The 25,375-nt window shown below is 35.7% G+C and overlaps 1 protein-coding gene across 8 annotated transcripts in view; it reads left to right on the forward strand.

Moving 5' to 3' along the window:
- SUCO (SUN domain containing ossification factor) overlaps window positions 1-25,375 on the forward strand; it is a 92,193-nt gene that overhangs the window by 16,804 nt on the left and 50,014 nt on the right. For 3 of the 8 annotated variants that reach the window (XM_082702650.1, XM_082702643.1, XM_082702645.1), the window contains exons 2-9: window positions 10,481-10,589; window positions 13,008-13,118; window positions 15,157-15,311; window positions 18,527-18,664; window positions 18,891-19,041; window positions 22,383-22,506; window positions 23,231-23,367; window positions 24,375-24,442. In XM_082702650.1, coding sequence (XP_082558776.1) covers window positions 10,481-10,589; window positions 13,008-13,118; window positions 15,157-15,311; window positions 18,527-18,664; window positions 18,891-19,041; window positions 22,383-22,506; window positions 23,231-23,367; window positions 24,375-24,442 — 993 coding nt within the window. The remainder of the gene's footprint in view (window positions 1-10,480; window positions 10,590-13,007; window positions 13,119-15,156; window positions 15,312-18,526; window positions 18,665-18,890; window positions 19,042-22,382; window positions 22,507-23,230; window positions 23,368-24,374; window positions 24,443-25,375) is intronic. The other 5 variants (XM_082702644.1, XM_082702646.1, XM_082702648.1 and 2 more) reach the window with 3 other exon arrangements.

Below are 25,375 nucleotides of genomic sequence, written 5' to 3' on the forward strand. Positions count from 1 at the left end.
GAGCTAAAATTGTTTATTTGTAAATCATTCTCTATTATTTTTCTTAGGTTAATTTCTAAATTGTTTTATAATTTTTGTTACTGCTCTAGCTTACTTTCTTTTTGGTTATTGCTAAGAGGAAAATATAAACTTTTCTGTTTCTTAAATTTTTAAGTTGAGATAATTTACATATAATGAAATGCACATGTGTTATCTCTATATGTTGTTGGATCAATTTTGACAAATACATATATTTGTGTAATCTGCCCTCCCTCCTCCATCAAGGTATAGAACATTTGTATTACCCCAGAATTTCCTCATGTCCTTTTCTAGTGAATCCCCTGAAGCAACCTGTGGTTCAATTTCTATCACTGTGGATTAGTTTTGCTAATTCTGGAGCTGCATCTAATGGAGTTACACAGTATGTTCTTGTGTCTAGCTTCTTTTATTTATTTATTTATTTATTTTTAAAGATTTTATTTATTTATTTGACGGAGAGAGATCACAAGTAGGCAGAGAGGCAGGCAGAGAGAGAGGGGGAAGCAGGCCCCCTGCCAAGCAGAGAGCCCGATATGGAACTCGATCCCAGGACCCTGAGATCATGACCTGAGCCTAAGGCAGCGGCCTAACCACTGAGCCACCCAGGTGCCCCTAGCTTCTTTTATTCTGCGTTATGTTTCCAAGATTTATACATGTTGTTTCATTAGTCAGTAATTCATTTATTTTTATTGGGAGTAGTTAGTACATTCTGTGAATATACTATAGTTTCTTTATTTTACTGCTGTTGGTCATCTAGGCTGCTTCTAGTTTTTGGCTATTAGAAATAAAAGGGGCCATTTTCCTGCAAGCCTTTTTGTGGACATCGTTTTCATTTCTCCTAAGAATTACCTAAAAGTGGAATTGCAAGTGCTAAAACAGATGGGTATCGTATGCTTCTGGATATAATACACTGAGAAAGACACAACATCACTTCTGAAGGATTCCGGCCAGGAATATATAAACAATCTGGTCATGAAGAAACATCAGACAAACCTCAAATAAGGACCATATTATTTAAAAATTAAAGGACTGTGTTTCTCAAAAATAGCAGTGCCGTGTAACGTAAAGGCCAAAATCTGTTCCAGGTTAAAGGAGGCTGAAGATGCATGATAAATGCAGGATAGGATTCTGGACTCAGTTCTGAACTTAGGAGTGGTGGAAGGAATGCTCTAAGGATATGATTGGGTTACCTAACAAAATTGCAATATGGGTGATAGGTTAAAGTATTATGTCAGTGTAACTGAAGTTGTAACTGCTCTGTGGTTATGTAAGCAAATATCCTTATTCTGTGGAAATACATACTAAGGTAGTTAGAGGTCAATTCTTTTTTTTTTTTTTTTTTTTAAAGATTTTATTTATTTATTTGACAGAAATCACAAGTAGGCAGAGAGGCAGGCAGAGAGAGAGGAGGAAGCAGGCCCCCTGCTGAGCAGAGAGCCTGATGCGGGACTCGATCCCAGGACCCTGAGATCATGACCTGAGCCGAAGGCAGCGGCCTAACCACTGAGCCACCCAGGCGCCCTAGAGGTCAATTCTGTAGATCAGGATAAAGAGTGAGAAGGAAGATGTGAGAGTGTGCTGTGAGCAAATGACAAGTAATGGAAGAAATGAGGTAAAATGTTACCAGGTTGATACGGTTTATGTATGTTCTTTGTACTATGCTGGCAATTTTTTTTTTTTTAATATTTTTTATTTATTTATTTGACAGGCAGAGATCACAAGGTGGCAGAGAGGCAGGCAGAGAGAGAGAGAGGGAAGCAGGCTCCCTGCTGAGCAGAGAACCCGATGCGGGACTTGATCCCAGGACCCCGAGATCATGACCCGAGCCGAAGGCAGCGGCTTAACCCACTGAGCCACCCAGGCGCCCTATGCTGGCAATTCTTAATGAAACTTTGAAATTATTCCCAAATAAAAAGTAGGAAAAAAAAACCCAAAACAACCTGGTTTGGACTTTTCCCTTCTCTATGTGAGAGAAATCGACTCAAATTTTTTAAATTTTCATTAGTTTTATACTTCTTGCCAATATTGCTATTTTTCTAGAGAAATCAATTTCTTCTAATTTTTCAAATATGTTGGTATTTGTAGTTTGTAATATTTTATAATTTTAAAAATCTGTTTTATCTTTGGTTATTTCATGTTTTTATACCATATTTTATTAATTCACATCACCACTTATCACCAACTCTTCTTGTTTGAGTTTGCCAGAGGTTTATCTTTTTTAACATTTTCTTCAAAGAATCACATTTTGGTTTTCTGAATGTTTGCCTTTTTTGTTCTTTATTTCAGTGATTTCTGTCTTTATAACCCCCCCCCCCCCTTTTAAATTTACACTGTTTACTTTTTGAGTTGAAAGATCAGCTTTTTTGGGGGGGGGGGTTGTCTTCCCATGTGTTTAGAAGCATAGTTTTCCTGCTTTTGTCTTATCTGCATTCCACCAATTTTGACCACTAGTCCTCCACTATATTTCACGATGTTCCTTATTGTTTCCTCTTTTTTTTTTTTTCTAAAGATTAATTTATTTAACAGACAGAAACTACAAGGAGGCAGAGAGGCAGGCAGAGAGAGAGAGAGGAGGAAGCAGGCTTCCTGCTGAGCAGAGAGCCTGATGTGGGGCTTGATCCCAGGACCCCGGGACCATGACCGAGCCGAAGGCAGAGGCTTTAACCCACTGAGCCACCCAAGCGCCCCTATTGTTTCCTCTTTAATGGCAGTATTCTGCTGCATAATTTTTGTTTCCAGTCTTAGAATATTGTTGGCTTTTTGTTACTTCAAAAATTTCACATGTAGCTTTGGTTGTTTTATATATCTTGAAGTGATACTGTTGGGTGGATATATATTTATAGTATCTTTTTACTAAGATAAATAAATCTCTTAGTGACATAATGCTTACCAATTTAATTTTTATCTACTTAGTTAAAATTGCTACTTATTTTTTTCATGTTTTCTCAATGTATCTTTACTCAGATTTTTAGTGAATTGAAAATTACGCCTAACATTTCCTAACAGGCCTCTGTATCTAACATAGTATCTGGAAAGTGTTGATAGTCTTAAGTGCTTATATAGTTTCTTCAGTGTAACGAGAGGGAAACAGCATTAACTCATTCGAAAGTTTGACAGACTCCGGTTTTGCCCTCTCCCTGCAGTTATTAGGCTTGGCACATTTGCATATTAACATATTCTTTATTGTACATTAATGTGTCTTGAAATTTATTATTGCATTATTTTGCTAAATTTCTTTATAAGAGTATAAGTAGTAATTGTTTAAGGTAGCCAGGTCAGTATTTCTGAGCTAGCAGTTGTAAAACACTCATTCTAAGCCTTTGATATTAAAAAATGGTGTTTCCCTAGCTTTTAAGCTCTATACAGTTTAAGGAGGGCATGTATTGCATGGAGCACTGGGTGTGGTACGTAAACAATGAATCTTGGAACACTGAAAAAATAAAATAAAATAAAATTTATCCGTATACTTTTTGTCTGTTTTAAAGAATTCTATTCTGGCAACTGTACCCAGGCAGGTATTACAATAGTGTATGTAGAAAGTAAATACAACATTGAATTTTTGTTTTCTTTCTATTTTAAGAATGGACAGAATTCTAAAACTTTCTTAGGGGAATTTAAAGACATGCCAAAAACTAGAAGGAAGAGTGTGATAGGCATGCACCTGTTGCCTCGCTTCAGTAATGATTAGCCTTTCATCAGTCTTATTTCTCTCTGCCCCACTTCTTAAAAGCTTTATCAGGGGCACAGTTGGCATGCAAAAAACTACATAAACTGTACAGTTTGATACATCTTGGCGTATGTATACATCCATGAAGCTATCAGAAGCAATTAGTAAACATATTCCCTTTACCCTCAGGGATTTTCTTATGCCCTTTTGTAATCCCTTCCTCCCGGCTTCCTCCTCCAGGCAACCACTGATTTCTGTTCTGTAGCTATAGTTTAGTTTGCATTTTTTGTATTTTGTAAACGGAATCATAAACTACCTTTTTTTCTTTCTTTTTTTTTTTTTTGGTCTGGCTTCTTGCACAGAATTATTATTTTGAGGGTGGTGTGTGCCAAATTCATTCCTGTTTGTTGCTGAATAGTATTACATTGCATGTCTGTAGTGCAGGTTGTTTATCTATGTCCCTGTTCATGGACATTTGAGAGTTTTTTCCATTTTATTTATTTATTAAATTGACAGAGAGAGAGTGAGAGAAGGAACACAAGCCAGGAGAGTGGGAGCGGGAGAAGCAGGCTTCTCGCTGGACAGGGAGCCTGATGCGGGGATTGATCCCAGGACACTGGGGTCATGACCCGAGCTGAAGGCAGACACCCAACGACTGAGCCACCCAGGCGCCCCCATTTTTTTACTGTTACAAATAGATCTGCTGTGACCTTTTGTGTTTTCCTTTCTCTTGAGTGAATACTTAAGGGCAGAATGGCTGGATTATGTGTAAGTGTATGTTTGGCTTTGAAAGCAATGCCAAATTGTTTTCCAAAGTGATTGTACCATTTTGTATTCCCATGAGGAGTATATGAAAGTTTCAGTCCTTCCATATCCTTTGCAACACTTACTTTGGCCAGGCTTTAAAATTTTTAGCCATTTAATAGGTACGTAGTGGTTTCTCATGGTTTCGATTTGCCTTTCTCCGTGACTGAGGATATTGAGCATCTTTCACTTTTATTTGCTTTCCCTATATTTTCTTTGGTGATATGATGGTGAAAATCTTTTGCCTGTTTTTTAAAAATTAGGTTGCTTCTTTTTGGGGGGGGGTAGATTTTATTTTATTTTATTTTATTTATTTGCCAGAGAGGACTCGAATGCACACTCACACAAACTGGGGAGATGCAGGCAGAGGGAGAAGCGGGCTCCCCACCGAGCAAAGAGTCCGATGTAGGACTCTATCCCAGGACCCCTGGATCATGATCTGAGTCGAAGGGAGCTGCTTAACTGACTGAGCCACCCAGGCAACCCAAAAATTGGATTGTTTCTTAATTGAGTTTTGAGAGTTCTTTACACTGGCTACAAATCCTTTACCAAATATATGCTTTGCACATATTTCCTCCTGGTCTGTAACTTAACTTCTCATTTTAATAAGTGTATTTTGTGGAACGGAAGTTTTTAATTTTGAAGTTCAGTTTCTCAAATTTCTCTTTAATGGATTGTGCTTATTTTAAAAAGAATCTTGTGTTTGGGATTGATTTTGACAGTATGCAAAGGTAGTACAAAGAGTTAACCATATACCCTTCACCAAGTCTCCTTGAATGCTAACATCTCACATAACCGTGGTATATTTGTCAAAACTAAGAAATTAACATTGGTAACAGAACATGGGCCACGCTTTTTATGTCATATATGAAAACTGCCTAGCAGTTTTTGACGGGGGAAGGATCAGCTGGTGGGATAATATTAAACTAAGATGTCCTGTAATTGTACTTACAAATACTTCAGTAAAAGTTAAGAGTGAACTCATTTTTTAAGGCAGTTGTGTGGGGTTATTTCCAGGTGCAGGATGCCAACCTAACTACCCACTAATTTAAATTCCTCCATTTAATCTGTTCATGTCAAGGTCAGAACCCAACATTTAACAACATAATCAAGCAAACTGACCTAGAAATCACTTGCAAATAGAAGAAACTCCCCAATGTTTTTTTTGTTTTGTTTTGTTTTTATGTAACTATTTGTTCAAGGTTGTAGAAGTTACGGGATAGGGTAAAATTTACTTTTATATCAGATCAGCTGTGGGGAAGAGGATGAAAACATTGCAATAGTTCAAAAGTAAAAATTAACATTATGTATCTTATTCTTACTGAACCATGTTCTTAGGCAAAATATCTATTTTTATTCCTTCTCCTAGAATCTGAATTTTTGTTTTAGTAAGCATAGTGCATAATATTGTGTTTACTCTGTGCTGTCCCTGTTACAAGTGCTTTAAGCTATCTTACTGAATTCTCATAACTGTCCTAGGAAATAGATACTTCCATTATAAGAAAATAGGTGCAGAGAATATATTTATGAGAAAATAGGTGCAAAAATAAATGTTTGTTCAGTGAACTTGCCCAAGATCCTACAGGCTATGTAGCTATAGTCCGCATTCTTTTAACCATCGTGCTAGGCCAACTGACAAATTGTCACGGTTGAATTGTCTTGTAATATAATGTGCTTCTGCAGATCCTTGCCAAATACCTCTATCATTTTGACCTCCTGAAGGAATGGAAAGAGTTCCACTATTAGGTCCTTTTGATGAGGTTTTATCTTTTTTCCTCTACTAAGGGTTATATTGAGTATCAAACTCAGCATCACTGATCATGGCTTGAAACCTCTTGCCTGTAAATTATAGTAATGATTGTAATTTTGCACCATAACATAGCTGGTGTAGTGGAGATCGGTAGATCTATCTACCTGTAAAGGTTATAACTTTTTAAATCACTTTATCAGAAAATACTTTAATGAAAAAAAAAATGAAAGATAGCCGTGCACACACTAGGCGCAAAGCATATTCTTATAGTGTTATCCCAACTTAAGTTTTATTTTTATTACTTTTTACCTCTCATCAGACCCTAATAATTATTGCTAAAGGCCAGAGCTTTTGAATTTGTTGATGTTCAGAGGTCTTGAGGAAGTTATGTGGCAATTTCAGCTCCTAGATAGATTTTTAAAAATTAGATCATTCTTACTATGTATCAGCTGAAATTTGACCTCATTTTAATTTTTTCATGAAATTTGTTTATTTAATGTTGATGCAAGTTTCTCTTACTATTTAAAATTTTGTAGAATAGTGATGATATAACAGGGTCCCCTGTTTGCAAAACTTTTTTTTTTTTTTATGTACAGTTCCTTGTATAAATAAAACTGATTTGTCATATTTCTTAGACAGTCATTGAGAAGCTGTTTGGGTGATTTTGTGTGTGTGTGTGTGTGTGTGTGTGTGTGTGTGTTGACGGGGGAGGGTCCCTATTGAAAATCTAAAGCTAGAGAACAGAAAGCTAGATTGATGGTATTTTTACCCCTCCTACTCTTACCCTCAAAATTCCTTCCCAGAAAACGATTTTGTTTTCTATAAGAATATTTTACATATGCAGTATATATATGAACATATTCACAGATGTATTTTTAGTTGAAAATGGTTTTTTAAAAGTTTGGAAGAAGAAATCACTTCATTATTTCTTGGCTAATCGCCATGGTCCTCTGCTAGGTTTTCTAAATACTTTGACTTGTTGTATCATTTAGATTAGAACACCAGCTACATTTAAAAGGAAATCACAATTTGACTGGCAGAACATTCGCAACACTAATGTCTTGATGAGATAATAAGTTGGAAAATTACCAAGCCACCCAGGCGCCCCGTGGTAGAGTGTTTAGAAAGTATAGGGGCACCTGGGTGGCTCGGTGGGTTAAAGCCTCTGCCTTTGGCTCAAGTCATGATCCCAGGCTCCTGGGATCCAGCCCCACAACGAGCCCCACATTGGGCTCTCTGCTCAGCGGGGAGCCTGCTTCCCTCTCTCTCTGCCTGCTTCTCTGCCTACTTGTGAGCTCTGTCTGTCAAATAAATAAATAAAATCTTAAAAAAAAAAAAAAGAAAGAAAAAGTAAAGAAAAGGATTAAGAAAATAAGGCGGTATAATCACCAAAACACTAATACCCACAGTTCTAGATACCTGAAACTTTGGTTGTCCGAAGTACCTACACACACACACACACACACACACACACACACACACACACACAGATACACACAGCTGAGAAACAATGTAAAAGTCTATTAATAGAGAAATATGTAATAAATAATGATGTATCCGTATGAAGTTTTGAAAAGCAGTATGTTTTTGTGGTTCAAAATTCACAAGACATTGAGTACTATTTAGTAAGAAATGCTCTTGTATTTTTCTTGTGACGCTGCCACCCAGTTTTCCTCCTTGGATCCATCAAGGTAGTGCTTTTTTAAAAAAAATTCTTTCAAAGAAAGTTATGTACACACAAATAACTTTAGTACACATGTACATACATGGTAGCCTGCTAAGTATGTATATATTATTATGTACCTTTATTTTTCTCCCCCTTTCTTTTTATATTTTAATTTTATCAAAATAGTATATCCATATGAAAGTCATATAGTTCTAAAACATTAATGTATTTTAGTTTGAAAGAAACCTCTTTCATCTCTTAGCTGATTAATTTTATATTCTTTGTCTCTAAAATAATTGCTTTAATGTCAGTTTTATATATTCTAGTGTAGATGATCAGATTCTCTTCACTGTATGCTGGTAACATAATTCTGTCATTAATTTGGGTTAGATCAGTATTCACTTTTTATATAATTCTTGACTTCTCTAGGTGCTATTCATAGCTCAGCCATGTAGTAAAGCACGACTGCTTTTCCTTTTCTGCACTGCTTTTCTCCTGGAACTAATACTTGACTTACTAAGTTTGCTTATTTTTTAATTTAATTATGAGCTGTCTGCCAGTTACATAAATTTGTACTTAATATTTTCAGAGACCAGACTCTTAACCTCAGGAAACAAACGAGGGTTCCTGGAGGAGGGGGGTGGTAGGGATGGGGTGTCTAGGTGATGGACATTGAGAAGGGTCTGTGCTGTGGTGAGTGCTGTGAATTGTGTAAGACTGATGATTCACAGACCTGTACTCCTGAAATAATAAGTTATATGTTAACTAAATTAATAATAATAATAATAATAATAATAATCTTTTCAAAGACCTAACAGATGAGCTGTCAATGTCATCCTCTGAAAGAAGGTCCTACTAGAATTTCTGATAACCTCCGATTTAGACTGTTTGCTTTCTATTCTCTCTGTGTAGCTGTCATCAGAGGATTGTCATCTTATTTGCAGTCATCTTGGGGACTCCCCTTCCCTCTCTCATCTCAGCACAACCATATTGTTGTAATTATTGTGGTTTCATAGACATGTAGTTCCCTCACATTAATCTCTTATTTTTCTTACTGTTCATATAAATTTTAGAATTAGCCTACCTACTTGCCTGGGTGGCTCAGTGGGTTAAAGCCTCTGCCTTTGGCTCAGGTCATGATCCCAGGGTCCTGGGATCGAGTCCCGCATCGGGCTCTCTGCTCAGCGGGGAGCCTGCTTCTCTCTCTCTCTGCCTGCTTGTGAGCTCTGTCTGTCAAATAAATAAATAAAATCTTAAAAAAAAATAAAAAATAAAAAAAATCTTCTTTATGTCTTCAATATGTGGTTTTCAAATCTTCTGTATATATTAGCTTGAATTGTGTAATTTGACTTTTCCATGTTAAAGAATTGTTAAATATTGGTGATTTCAAACAGGTCTTCCTAATAGAGCATTTCTTGCTAAGTTTATATTTTAGTTTTAATTGTTTCTTTAGCAAACGGGGACTTATGTTTCATCTTGGAACTGATGGTGAAGGTTTGAGTAGAGTTGATTTGAATCTTAATATTATACCTAGGAATATAATTTTTATATCCAAGACTTTTTAAAATAGGTGGTTCTTTTTAATTTTCTACCTATATACATACATGTATATATACATGTATATATATATAGACAGTCATTATCTGCAGTTAATGGTCATTTTCTGTCTCCTCCATTTTTTTAACCTTTTATCATATTATATAATACTAATAATAATGGACATTCTTATCTTGTTTCAGATCTAAATAGGATTATTTTTAGATTACTTCACTAAGTTTGGTACTTTTAGGCTTGTATATTATGCTTATATGTTTCCATGGTAAACATCTGCTTATTCCTATTTTAAGGAAATCTTGATGGATGTGTAAGTTTATCAGATGTCTTTCAGTGACTGTGGAATAACCATATTTTTCCTTGATATTATTGTATGGCAGACTAAAAAGATTTTATTATATTGAACCACTTTTGACTATCAGAACTAAACTCTACTTGATCATTACAATGGTATATTATTTCTTCAGTGCGTTCCTAAAGACTTTCTTTTTTATTGTCTTAGAATTTTTGTGTCTGATTAACCTGTAGTATTCATTTGTGTTTGCTCTTCTCTTAATTTTGGATATCACTGCTTTGATCCCTATGTCAAAATTATTTGGAAGCTTAGCTCTGATGCTTTGAAATAGTTTAGGCAGCTTTAGAGTTCTGTGTTCTTAAATATTAGTAAAATTTTGAAAATTATTGGCATCTGGTACTTTCTGAGGAGGTTAAACTCCTTGAAAACTTCCTTCTGTGATAATTACCAGATAGTCTTTGTGAAATCTTTATTGTTTTGCCTTTATGAAGTTCATAGTGCCTTACTTGGAATGCTGATAACATAGTTTGTGGGGGTTTTTTAGGTCATTAAATAAAAATACTTGTCTTAAAGTACATTTGTCTTCATTAAATTGTTAAGTTCTTGAGGGCATTATGGTAGGAGCCAACTGTTCATTTATTGCCTCAAATTCTAGCCCGTAGTGGGGAATATGTTGGCTTAACAATTTTTCCTTCTTCCTTTCTGGTGATGGTGAATATTTTACAGGCTCCCCAGTTGGCGTGTATGTTGTAAGGAGAGTTCTTCAGCTTCATCATATTACTCTCAAGATGACAATTGTGCCCTAGAAAATGAAGATGTACAATTCCAGAAAAAGGTACCTTAAATAAAGTTGACAATGTAATTTGTGTGTCAGCTTTTTTAGATTTCCTCAAAAGGTTTGGAGTAAAAGTAATTCAGAAGTACTATAACATAGTTTTGGTGATTTGTAGTCTCCTTTTCAGTAATCTGAAGAATCACTCAGGTAATCTGAAAGTAAGCATCCTTGAGATACGTATATGCTTGTTCTTGGAATGTCATAACATCCGTAGTCCTAGAGTAGGAAGAAAAATAGTAGCTATTCAGAGAACTGAAAACCAGTAGTTCACTTTTTAATATGCTAAATAGTTAAAAAGTTTCAAAAGAAACTCCAGTTTTAAAAGTAAAAACTTAGAACTGAGGATTATAGGGAGACTCTGCAGTCATTGGCTATGTAGTTTTTTAATATAATTGGGTGGAGTGAATAGACAGAGTCCAGAAAGCCAGACCACATAGTCCTTAATTCATTTATTATTTTATCATTTTAAGTGCCTGGCTGACTCAATCAGTAGAGCATGCGACTCTTGATCTCAGGGTCGTGAGTTCAAGCCACACATTGGGCATGGAGTCTTCTTTAAAAAAAAAAAAAAAAAAAAAGTAAAATAAATAAATAAAAAATAAAAGGTGATTGTTGACTCGATTTGGCTCCCCCCATCAATATGTATATTTTATTCATTTTTTTAAAGATTTTATTTGTTTATTTGATGGAGAGAGAAGGAGAAAGAGAGGGAACACAAGCAGGCGTAGTGGAAGAGGGAGAAGCAGGTTCTTCTCAGAGCAGGGAGCCCAATGCGGGGCTCGATCCCACGACCCTGGGATCATGACCTGAGCTGAAGGCAGACGCTTAACAACTGAGCCACCCAGGTGCCCCCAATATATGTATTTTAAAATACACTTGTCCCTTGAATGATATGGGTTTGAACTGTGTGGGTATATTCATATGCAGATTTTTTATGGTACAATACTGTAAATGTATTTTCTCTTATGATTTTCTTAACACTTCTTGAGTTTAACATAAGAATACAGTGTAATAGGGGTGCCTGGATGGCTCAGTGGGTTAAAAGCCTCTGCCTTTGGCTTGGGTCATGGTCCCGGGGTTCTGGGATCCAGCCCCCCCTCGGGCTCTCTACTCAGTGGGGAACCTGCTTCCTCCTCTCTCTCTGCCTACTTGTGATCTCTGTCTGTCAAATAAATAAAATCTTAAAAAAACAAAAGAATGCAGTGTAATAATACAAAATACAAAATAACGTGTCAGCTGACTGCTTATTATTGGTACAGCTTCCGGTTAACAAAAGGCTATTAGTTGTTTTGGGGGAGTCAAAAGTTATATGGAGATTTTTGCCTCTGCTAGGGCTTGGTACCCTTAACCCCTGCATTGTTCAAGGATCAACTACATGGAAGTAATTTATTCTGATTATAAAATATTCATATTTATATTCTGTTCCCCTCCCCAAAGGAACCACAATTTATTGTTTCTTGTGAAAACATTGAGACTTTTTTTTGTAGCTATCCATATATATGGCACACAAATTAGTATTTTATTTTGCATAAAAGGTCAAATTATAAATATTCTACAAATGACTTCCCCCTCTGTCCCAATAACATCTCATAGACATCTGTAAACATCTTCTCATGTTGTAGTATTCTTGTGATGGCTACATTTTTATTCTATCATATAAATTATGATATATTTCTTTATCAACAGACTTTTGCATTGTTTCTCAGCTGTGTGTGTGCATGTGTGTGAGTGTAAGTTTATAATTACATACTTGGAGTTGTTGGCATGATGTTTATTCAATATTGGAGTCATGTAGGATTTATTTCTGGGATGGAGCATTTAAAATTTTGAAGACTGTTGCTGAATATCTCTTTAAAAAAAAATAAACTTTTATACTTTTACCCACAGTCTGTAAAACTTTGATGTAATCTCTGATGAGAAATTTGAAGACTAAATGTGAGAATGAATATAAGCAAAGCATTCGGCAGGGGGAAACATTCTTTCTGCACAAATTTAGGTATCTGTTATATGTTATAAAGGCTTAAAGAACATGAATATTGCTTTTATGAAACATATGTTAGAAGATACATTTAAACTTGAAGGTATCTGGAATCTTGAAAGTCAGTGTCAAAAGAGAGATGGTAAAAGAACTATATGTACATTAATTTATTAGATATTTCCTGAAGTCCTGCTGTGTCCCTAACACATTGCTGCATGGTGGGACTAAAGTGCTTATTAAGTGCTTATTAAGAAATCAAATAAGGCTCTTGAACTCATTTAGTGTGGTGGCAAGGAAGGTAATGCAGGAAGATGGACAATAAGCATGAGAACAAACAAAAGTAATTAACAGTTGAATATGTTATAAAGTATATAATATTGCTTAGGACTATTTTGTGAAACAGTTTTATCAGTTACCCTTTTTTCTTTGTTGCAATATAGGATGAAAGAGAGGGACCTCTCAATGCCGAATTACCAGAAAAAGTGGGTTCGAACTTACCTATTCCTCCAGAAGAACATAAATTAAAAGATGACTACATTGTGGATGTACAGGTAAGCCATGCTGCTTTGATTTTTAATGATAAGTCTTTTAAAAACTGCTTCACAAGATAGAAAACTTCTGTTTGGTCACCATATTGTATTTTATTACTTTTTCTTTTTGAACTGTTGTGCAGTTGTCTTTAATACTGTTCACCTGCTGAGAGTACTGGTTTTGAGAAAATGCGAAATTACAGGTTTAGTAATAAATGTGACCATTTTTTTTGTAATCAGAGTTTGGGTATAAGTTCTTATATCTTCTTAGATTCCATTTTGGCTCACTATAATGGATCTTTTTATCCAGATTTTTATATGTCAGGAAATTTTTTCTAATTTACAACAAAAGACAGTATTCGTAGGTGAAACAAAGTATTCTGATACCAAACTTTTGTCACTCAGTGTGGAATATGAATTAATAATAGGTTAAAATATATTTTACATATTTCTTATATTACATTCTGAATATTATTTTCCATTTTGTACATCAGATTTTTTGAAAGATGTTAAAAACTAGACCAGAATATAAGCTCACCAGAATGCTGAAACATCTGGAACCCATTGACTATCAGGAATAGCTGAGGGAACTAGGGATACTTGATCTGGAGGAAGAAGAACCAAGGAAAAACTAAGTATCTCAAAATACTAACAAAAACCAACTTCAGCTCAAAATGAGGAAGAATTCTTTGTTTTAAATACAGTTAGAGCTGTTTTATGACTTAATTGGGCTATCTGAGTACAAATAGTGAGTTTCATTTTATTGGATCCTGGAAGATGTTTGTCAAATGTTTGTTTATAAGAATAAGAAAGTGTTTTCTGTAGCCCTTCTGGTTATAGGACTATCCTGCCATTGTTCATTCTCTAGAATTTTTGTTATGGTATACTCTTGCTCAAATACTTTGAAGTGCTTACTGGATCGTACACATCTGTGCTGTTCATATTGAGCACTGGAAATGTAGTTAGTCCAAATTGAGACTCGCTTAAGTATTAAATATATACTGGATTTTGAAGACTTAGTTTAAAAAAAAAGTAAAATATCTCATTAATTTTTAAAATATTGAATATATATTAAATTGATAATATTTGATAATAATAGAATACTCCTTTTCTCAAGGCCTCCACCATAAAATGCAAACTATTTTCATTTCTCTGTGAATTTTTCATTTCAGTGTAAATAATTTCCCAAATGAATCATATTCTTACCTTAGTTTTCTTTCTGCTCCCAACTGGGTCTTTTTTTTCCCTTAAAAGTCCTAGTTCTTCTAGTCCATAATAGTCTTTAGTTTCTCTTTTCCTTGAACCAAGCCTTAGTACCTCTCTCTTGATACACACTTAATAAGTGTTAAGTGACTACTGTGTGCTAGGGAACATGAACATCAAGAGAACATAGTGCTTACACAGGACATTTATAGTCTACTTGAAAAAGAGAAGGAGACCTAAATAAAGCAATTGAGGTGTTACAGATGCTGTATTAAGTCTGTACAGAGAACAACAGAGGCATAGAGGAAGAGGGATGGATAGTTCTATTTAGGGTTGGTTGTGGGGGAGAATGTTCTGATAGAGGTTTCAAATATGAGTGTTAATCGGTAGATGTCAGATTTTGTTTTGGAGGAGTGAATGGCCCAGAGCATCCAAGGACTGAAGAAGCCCTCAGTGAGAATCATTTGGTGTATTGTAATGTTACTTGTACATGCCCTTGTTGTTGTTTATTGATGCACATGATCTTCTCAGCTGCTCTGGGCAATAAGTATGTGTTGTACTCTTTTGTATATTTAAATATGATTTCTGTGTTGCTACTAGCATATATGGTCCTTATAGAAAATAGGAAAGAAGAAAGGCAAGCTCCTTTGTCCTAGTTTGTGAAATGCCGTGAAAAATGTCTGGAGCTTGTATTTTAATATGAAATGTTTCCTTTGAGGGGTAATGTTGGAAGACGGGATTTTTATAAAAGTACATTCTTGATACGGTCACTTTTGAGGCATACATTTATAAAATCCTGTATAGCTAAAGAGAATAATTAATCTCAACATTTAATTTAACTTTTTTTTGTAAACAGAATATGGAGTCAAATAACTTAAGTCCATCTGTGATTGAGACACTCCCTACAATTGACCTACATGAAGATTCTTCCAGTGTAGTTGTGGGCAGTGAAAACATTGAAAATATTTCCAGCTCATCTACCTCAGAGATCACTCCAATCTCAAAGCTTGAGTAAGTTATTATAAAGAAAAAAAGAGAATCTCATTATGTAGTCATAGAAAAAAGTCTTTATAAGATAAGGCAGCTTGAAACTCAGATTTGAAGTTTAGGCTATATAGCAGACTTAAGTTACGATGCCTGTGTTTTGTGTTTTTATTTTAATGTAATGATCTTTTGAGGTAATGAGTATTTATTCTTCTTTCAAACTCACTGAAGTTGATTAGCTCTCAGCCATGAAATCTCTACATCACATAAAGTGAGGTTCTGCTTGTTCAAGTAACTACTTATTTGAATAGTTTTTAGTATTTAAAACTTTTAAAATACTTACTCCAGGAAGAATTTAAGGCTAGATACTACATATCTGAACAGTACATCTCACTTTCCCGTTATACTGAACATGACTGCTTAACGAATTGGAAGTGAGTAAGGGAGAATTAGAGTATGTATTTTTAAAAAATTCTCAAAGTGCCTTAAGAACTTAGTGAAATGTTTTGAGGTACTAGATTATTTTTTTTAATTTAATTTTATGTTTTCACTGTTCCAGGAGTCATTGTTTATGCACCACACCCAGTGCTCCATGCGATCCGTGCCCTCCTTAAACCCCACCACCAGGCTCACTCATCTCCTCACCCCGCTTCCCTCCAAAACCCTCAGCTTGTTTCTCAGAGTCCATAGTCTTCTCATGGTTCGTCTCCCCTTCCGATTTCCCCCAATTCACTTTTCCTTTCCTTCTCCTGTTGTTCTCCATGTTATTCCTTATGCTCCACAAGTAAGTGAAACCATATGATAATCAACTCTTTCTGCTTAGCTTATTTCACTCAGCATAATCTCCTCCAGGGCCATCCACGCTGATACAAAAGTTGGGTATTCATCTTTTCTGATGGAGGCATAATGTTCCATTTTATATATGGACCATATCTTTTTTTTTTTTAAGATTTTATTTATTTATTTGACAGACAGAGATCACAAGTAGGCAGAGAGAGAGAGGAAGAGAAGCAGGCCTCCCGCTGAGTGGAGATCCCAATGCAGGGCTTGATCCCAGTACCCTGGGATCACGACCTGAGCTGAAAGCAGAGGCTTTAACCCACTGAGCCACCCAGGCAACCCAGACCATATCCTCTTTATCCATTTGTCTGTTGAAGGGCATCTTGGCTCTTTCCACAGTTTGGCAACTGTGGCCATTGCTGCAATGTACGTTGGGGTACAGATGGCCCTTTTCACTTCATCTGTATCTTTGGGGTAAATACCCAGTAGTGCAATTGAGGTGATCGAACAAATCAATAAGAGAAGAGAGAAGAACCACAGGTCCTCTCAACTGATGCAGAAAAAGCCTTTGACAAGATATAGCATCCATTCATGATTGAAACTCTTCAAAGTATAGGGATAGAGGGAACATTCTTCAACTTCCTAAAATCTATTAACCCACAGAGAATATCATTCTCAGTGGGGAAAAACTGACATCCTTCCCTTTGAGATTAGGAACAGGGCAATGATGCCCACTCTCACCACTATTCAGCAAAGTACCAGAAGTCCTAGCAACAGCAATCAGACAACAAAAAGAAATTAAAGGTATTCAGATTGGCAAAGAAGTCAAACTCTCTCTTTGAAGATGACATGATACTTTATATGGAAAACTGAAAAGACTCCATCCCCAAACTACTAGAACTCATACAGCAATTCAGTAATGTGGCAGGATACGAACTCAGTGCACAGAAATCAGTTGCTTTCTTACACAGTGAACACATAGAAAGGGAAATTAGAGGATCGATTCTATTTACTATGGCATCAAGAACCATAAGATACCTAGGAATAAACCTGACCAAAGAGGTGAAGGATCAGTACTTGAACTACAGAACACTCATGAAAGAAATTGAAGAAGACACAAAAAGGTGGAAAAGCATTCCATGCTCATGGATCAGAAGAACAGACATTGTTAAAATGTCTGTACTGCCCAGAGCAATCTATACTTTCAGTGCCATCACAATAAAAATTTCACCGGCATTTTTCAGAGCACTGGAACAAACAATCCTAAAATGTCTATGGAACCAGAAAAGCCTCCAAATTGCTAAGGAATGTTGAAAAAGAAAAACAAAATTGGGGTCTCATCTTGCCTGATTTCAAGCTTTACTACAAAGCTGTGTTCACCAAGACAGCATGGTACTGGCACAAAAACAGACACATAGACCAATGGAACAGAGTAGAGAGTCCTGCAACTCCTTGGTCAAATAATCTTTGACAAAGCAGGAAAAAAGTTGGTTATTTTTTGATACTATAGGCAACAACTATAATACCGGTAGATTATACTAACAAAAAAGAAACATTGGAGAAGATGCAGTTAAAATAAATCTTAAGGGCATCTGGGTGGCTCAGTCAGTTAAGCATCCACCTCTTGATTTCAGCTCAGGTCATGATCTCAAGAGTCATGAGATTGAGCCCCAAGTTGGGCTCCATACTCGGGTTCTCTCTCCCTCTCCCTCTGCCCCTCCTGTCCCTGCTTATATGTGCTGGTGTGCTTTCCTTCTCTTTCTCTATTAAATAAATACATAAATAAATTTAAAATCTTACTTTTTATGACACCAAATACTAAGCTATGATTTTTGTTTTAACATTTGGTAATTACCTATTTAACAACCAAAGCCATTTACAGATCAAGAGTTAGCAGTTCACTTTACATGACCTAAAATAAGTAAATTCTTGAAAAATAACCCGTAAAACTATAAAGCATTCTTCTCTGGTTTAGATTATGTTTTAAAAATCACTAATACAATTTTTAAAATTTTTTAAAAAAAATTTTTTACAAACATATAATGTATTTTTATCCCCAGGGTTACAGGTCTTTGAATCGCCAGGTTTACACACTTCACAGCACTCACCATAGCACATACTCTCCCCAATGTCCATAACCCCACCCCCCTCTCCTGACCCCTCTCCCAACCCCCCTCCCCCCAGCAACCCTCAGTTTGTTTTGTGAGATTAAGAGTCACTTATGGTTTGTCTCCCTCCTGATCCCATCTTGTTTCATTGATTCTTCTCCTACCCCCCATACCCCCCATGTTGCATCTCTACTTCTCATATCAGGGAGATCATATGATAGTTGTCTTTATCATATCATATGATAGAGTTGTCTTTCTCTGCTTGACTTACTATGCTCACTAATACCATTTTTAACTTATGCCACATTATGTTCACTGAATTGCTAGATTGTCTTTTTTTGTTTCTGTTTTTAGTGAAATAGAAAAATCTGGTACTATTCCTATAGCCAAACCAAGTGAAACTGAGCAGTCTGAAACTGATTGTGATGTTGGTGAGGTCCTTGAAGCGAATGCTCCCGTTGACCAGCCTGCCTTTGTCGGTCCACCTGAAAGGTGGGGGTGAGCTGTTATTTGCCTCTTGTGTAATTCCGTAATAATAGCAGTGTCATGTTTGAATGTATTTTTGTGTGCTTAATTCTGCTTGATGATTGGGAGAAAGCTCATCCCTTTGTGCTTTTTTCTTGGTTTATTTTGTATGTGAAAATTGTAACAGTTTAGATTACATAAACTTGCCATTCAGCTTATTTTTTTTTTAATATGTCTTTTTGGTTTCAAATAGCCTTGTTGGTCAGCATATAGAAAATGTGTCATCTTCACATGGCAAAGGAAAAATAACAAAATCAGAATTTGAATCAAAAGTTTCAACAAGTGATCAGGCTAATGGTGATCCAAAATCTGCACTGAATGCTTCAGATAATTTAAAAAATGAGGTAGGTCTATAACTTGCACTGTTTCCTACTTTATTATATACATCTTTATTACAAGCTAACCTTGTAGTTTGCTAACCATATTTGCCACGAAATCAGGGATTGAGTCATTAATGAGGACTATGGAACTGAGGTGACCTGCGGTCCCTGAGAGCAAGTGGTTCCTTCTGGTACTCTCGCCAGTATATCATTTATATATAGTGGTTCCATGTATGAGCTGTCTTGTTGTAGACGTTTTCTCTACCGTCAGCTGTTTGATAGCAGTTTTTTCACTTAAGCAGTTTCTTGGAGAGCTTTATGGAAGAAGCTATGATTATTAAATTCAGGTATCTTCAGAATATAAGTTTAATTTCATATGCAATGTTAAATTTGGGCTCTTGACCCAGAATTATTTTAAAGAGACATTTTTACATTTTTTTAGTTGTGTGCAGAATACAGCTTACATTGAATAGTATGAGTTTTACAATCACACTATCCCCGTGCGGCAGTTTTACTTTCCTTCCTCCTGTGGAGTTCTGCTATGACTTCATATAGAAGCCAAAGCAGAGTTTCTTGAAGAAATGATGATCGAGAAGTCTAGGCCTACTTCAATAAGAAATAACTGGGTAGGGGCGCCTGGGTGGCTCAGAGGGTTAAGCCTCTGCCTTCGGCTCAGGTCATGATCTCAGGGTCCTGGGATCGAGTCCCACATCGGGCTCTCTGCTCAGCAGGGAGCCTGCTTCCTCCTCTCTCTCTCTCTCTCTCTCTGCCTGCCTCTCTGCCTGCTTGTGATCTCTGTCTGTCAAATAAATAAATAAAATCTTTAAAAAAAAAAAAATAACTGGGTAATAGAGATGAAGTCCACTCCATGTAAAACGTGCAAAACCAAAGAGTAGTTCAAAGTACTGAGTACCATGTCCATATTTGTTCCTTTTTAATGTAGATCTTCTGTTCTCTACCTACTCTTTTCATGCATTTTCAGTGAATCTATACTTAGAACTAACTAAACTTCCTTCTAGAGACTTTACTATCACTGTACCAGCTGTTTTTATTATGCTTCTTATAGTTATAGGAGCTCAACATTGAAGGAACCATCTTGAAGGAACTAATTTTCCCAATGAAATCAAATCAAGCATATATTACAGTTCAGTTGTCCATAAATAAAATTAGACAAACATTACAAAAATATCTTCTCTGGCAGTATTTAAGTATCAGATGTAAAATTTAAGCATGGCAGCCAGTTTTGCTTGTTCTCTTTAACCATTAGCAGACTGAAACTACTCTTCATTACCTAGGATATAAAAATGGTTTATGAGTTTGTGCTAATAGGCAAAATGGTGTAATTTTTAACTATATTAGTATCCTGGGAAAATTATCAGATAATGAGCACATTATGAGATATCTTAATAGTTTTGTGTGTTGCCTAGTTCAGGATAATTCTTCCCAGTTAAGTTTGTGTAACTGGAGAGGTTTTTTTTTTCCTGATGCACGTTCTTTGTGTCATTGCTGTTATCTCAAGAATCTGGAAGACAGGGGTGCCTGGGTGGCTCCGTGGGTTACGCCTCTGCCTTCAGCTCAGGTCATGGTCTCAGGGTCCTGGGATCGAGCCCTGCGTCAGGCTCTCTGCTCAGCGGGGAGCCTGCTTCCCCCCCTCTCTCTGCCTGCCTCTCTGCCTGCTTGTGCTCTCTCTCTCTGTCAAATAAATAAATACAATCTTTAAAAAAAAAAAAAAGGAATCTGGAAGACAGTCTTTGCCATACTGAGAGACAGTGCTTTACCAAGTGTTTTTTTTTGTATTGTTTAGTTCTCTTGTTTGTTAAGAAGTGATGGTGAATGCTTTGTGCCTCAAAAGCGTATGTGTGGGCTTTGTTTTTAAGTACTCAGATAGGTTAATTTTTATGTATATGTGCCTTTTGCTTATTTTCTCTCTGTGTTCAAACTAGGTTTTTATTTAATTTTTTTTTTAAAGAGAGAGATCATCACAAATAGGCAGAGAGGCAGGCAGAGAGAGAGGGGGAAGCAGGCTCCCTGCTGAGCAGAGAGCCCCATGTGGGGCTCGATCCCAGGACCCTGAGACCATGACCTGAGCATGTTTTCACTCATATTGCACATCTTAATATTGCTAAAAATATTTTAGGTTTATTTATTTAAAGTAGTCCATAGACCTGATTTGGGGCTTGAACTCAGGACCCCAAGATTGGGAGTTGCATGTTTTTCTGACCGAGCCAGCCAGGCACCCTTAATTTTGCTAAATTTTGGACCCCCTTCAGCAGTCTAATAGATGTCCCATGGTTCCACAGACATGCCATGCTTAAAACTCCCTCAAATGGGTATAATTAATTCAGTATCTCTGGTTTTCATTTGCATTCTCCCAATTATTACTGAGATTGAGCATTTTGTATTTTCTCTTTGCTGAATTTATTGTTCATCTCCTCCATTATTGACTGTAGGCAGTCTGCAGTTGGTAGTAGTCCTTTATTAGTAGCATATATTGCCCCTGCTTTCAGCTTGTGGCTTATTGGACCATGCAGTTTATGACTTTTTAATACATTTAATTTTAAATTTTAATCCAACCAAACGTTATCAACCTTTTTAAAAATGATTTATTCTTTCTTTACCTTGTTAAATCCTTTTATATATGAACATTTTTGTATACTTTCTTTAAAAAGCTTTGTTTTTCATTAGACTCTTTGTGTTTCTTTATGTTTTTATGTTTTTATTTTATTTTATTTTATTTTTTTAAAGATTTTATTCATTTATTTGACAGATCACAAGTAGGCAGAGAGGCAGGCAGAGAGAGAGGAGGAAGCAGGCTCCCCACTGAGCAGAGAGCCCGATGCGAGCCTCGATCCCAGAACCCTGAGATCATGACCCAAGCCGAAGGCAGAGGCTTTAACCACTGAGCCACCCAGCCGCCCCTTCTTTATGTTTTTAAATCCACCTTAAATATTTATGGAATAGTAATGCATGTCAATGATGTTTTGGAAACTATATGTTACATCTAAAATTAGTTAGCTTTCTTCAGTGCATATATTACTTTAACTTAAATTTTAAGATGGATGCATTACAAGTACAGTATTTGTACAGTCTTGTGTGTAAGTAATTGCTTAGGATATAATATTTTTTTATAAGCTATACTTAAATTGCTAATGTGAGGGAATACATCTTGTGGTGCTTAGGTAGAAGATTTCAGTTTTTTCAAGAGAAACTCAACTTCTAAGTAAACCAAAACTTTTTACATTTCATTTTTTTTAAAACATACTCTCTATCAGCTATAAAACTGAACTTTAATTTCACATAAACATTTGTATATACTTTTATAATTTATTAATCTGTTTTCTCCGTATTCTTCACATTTCTTTCAGAGTTCTGATTATACAAAACCAGGAGAAATTGACCATACATCTGTAACAAGTCCCAAAGACCCAGAAGATATACCAACATTTGATGAATGGAAGAAGAAAGTTATGGAAGTAGAAAAAGAGAAAAGTATGGAAGCACTTGTGATTCTTATTTATTTATTTATTTTAGGGCGGGGTTTAAATAATGCATTTCTCTCCATAGTTGGTAAAATAAAACTTTTGAAAACTTTAAAGGTGAAAGTTACTAAGATGTGTAATTATCAACATACGCCATTTACCTGTGTATAATTATATAGTTTTAATCTTAATTAAAATCCATTCTTGTAAATTATTAAATGAGGAAAAAATAAGATAAATTAGGCAGAGCAGTACTTTTCATTTCAGTTTATAAGAGGTAAATTGCATAGAAACTGTTGTTTTTCATTTTTGTGGGGGCTTGTCTGGGATATGAATGAAACTTTCAAGTCATAAAGCTTTAAACTGTAAATAGAGTTGGATTGGGGTATTACAGTTTCTTATTGTAAAGAAAGTCTCAGAATTAAAAATTCTTAATGTTAGAAGGATAGCATTTATCCTTAGTAAAATATTGTATGCACAATATTTTGATTATCATGGATAAGCTTCATTTTGAGTATTATTTAGACATAAATCAAGTAATGCAGATTTTTGTAATTAATTTGGTTTGGGGATGCATTTTAAAGCCATTGAGGTAAAGCATTTTGAATTTCTTAATTTAAAAAAAAATACTCTCTTAAGCATTAAAACCTATCCTTCAGTATTATTGTTTTTGGATCATTGTTCGCTGGGAGTATTTTAAATCATAATCATCATATATATATGTTTATAATAAGGTTTGTCTGCAGGTCAGTCAATGCATCCATCTTCTAATGGAGGTCTACATGCAACAAAAAAAGTGCAGAAAAATCGAAATAATTATGCCTCAGTAGAATGTGGTGCCAAAATTTTGGCAGCTAATCCAGAAGCTAAGGTACTCAACTATAAAATTCTTCTATACTTGTAGGATACTAGTAACTTTATTAAATAAAGGCATCAGTTTGCTGAGAACTATATTTTAATGTGAGCTGTTTTCCTGATTCTCTGATAAATATAGGATTATGCTTTTAAAGACATTATCTTGTATGAATTCTTAGTTATATTGGTTGATACATTGCACCTTTTCTATTTCTTTCAAAGACTTTGTTTTTTTAGAGCTGTTAAGATTCACAACAAAATTGAGAGAAAGGTACAGAGATTTCTTTCATTTCCCTTACCCCCACACACTTATCCTCCTGTTATCAACATACTTCCCACCAGAGTGATGTATTGCTACAGTTGATTAACTTACACTGACACATTATCACCACCTTAGGTTCACTCTTCTCATACAGCCTGTGGGTTTAAACAAATGTGTAATGTCATGTATCAGTCATTATAGTATCATACAGACTATTTTTACTGCCCTAAAATCCTCTGTGCTCCACCTGTTCATCTTTCATCCCTCCCCTCAACCGCCAGTCTTTTTACTATCTTCCTAGATTTGTCTTTCCAGAATGTCATGTAGTCGCATTCATACTGTATGTAGCCTTTTCAGATTAGCTTCTTTCATGTAGTAATGAGCATTTAAGTTTTATCCTGGCTTGATAGCTCATTTCTTTCTAGCGCTGAATAATATTAATATTTATCTCTTCATCCACTGAAGGGCATTCATCCTTTTTTTAACTTAAAACGTGTTTGAAGTTTTAAAAAGAAAATAGCTAGTAGAAAATCTTTTTTCCTTTATAGTAACGGACATTTAATTTAAAATGTTTTGTTATAAGGCTTCTTAACACTGTAGACATAATCTGTAAACTTTAGTCATTTTTATGCCTTCTTCTATGCCTTAAGTATTTTAGAATCTTTGTATTTTAACATCTAAAAATACAGAAATCCTAGAAATCTTTAGAGTTGAAATATTTTTCCTTAAGTAATTTATTCCCTTCCCCCTTTTTAAAATAGAGCACATCTGCTATTCTTATAGAAAATATGGATCTTTACATGTTGAATCCTTGCAGCACCAAGATTTGGTAAGTAACATAAAATTTAATAACATGCATTCCATGTGTGTACATATTATGTGAAGCTTTTTTTTTTTTTTTAAAGATTTATTTATTTATTTGACAGAGAGAAATCACAAGCAGATGGAGAGGTAGGCAGAGAGAGAGAGAGAGGGAAGCAGGCTCCCCGCCCAGCAGAGAGCCCGATACGGGACTCGATCCCAGGACCCTGAGATCATGACCTGAGCCGAAGGCAGCGGCCCAACCCACTGAGCGACCCAGGCGCCCCTTATGTGAAGCTTTTATGTTAGGATTAGATTGATTTGTTCCTCTAGTCACTTAAAAAGCATTTATGATTGATAGGTGCTGGTACTGTAATTACCTTAGGTCCTGGTTACAGAATTGAATACAAAATACCTTTCCTTTAAAAAAAGTCACAGCCACAGACAAAAAATAGGTCTAGCCAAATAATTACAAAATAGTATAACAAGTATTGCTGTAAGGTTATGATAGGAACCGAGATGGTATATAACTGTGAGAGGACGAGAGAGGTCTTCCTAGAAGAACTAATTCCTGAGCTGAATCTTGAAGGATTCATAGGAAGTCACATACGAGGGAGAGGTATGCAGGAATTGTAAGAATAAGAGAACAGTGCTAAAAGGAGTATATTTCTTTCTTTTTTTTTTTTTAATAAAGATTTTTCCTTCTTTATTTGACAGACAGAGATCACAAGTAAGCAAAGAGGCAGGCAGAGATAGAGGAAGGGAAGCAGGCTCCCTGCTGTGCAGAGAGCCTGATGCGGGACTCGATCCCAGGACCCTGAGATCATGATCTGAGCTGAAGGCAGAGGCTTAACCCACTGAGCCACCGAGGTGCCCCAAAAGGAGTATATTTCTTATGGGCAGCTATAAGTAAAAGCAACCTGAAGACGTTAATTTAATCATGATAAGAATAAAAGTGAAC

Source organism: Mustela nivalis (assembly GCF_964662115.1).
Source record: "Mustela nivalis genome assembly, chromosome: 16".
Lineage (NCBI taxonomy): Eukaryota > Metazoa > Chordata > Mammalia > Carnivora > Mustelidae > Mustela > Mustela nivalis.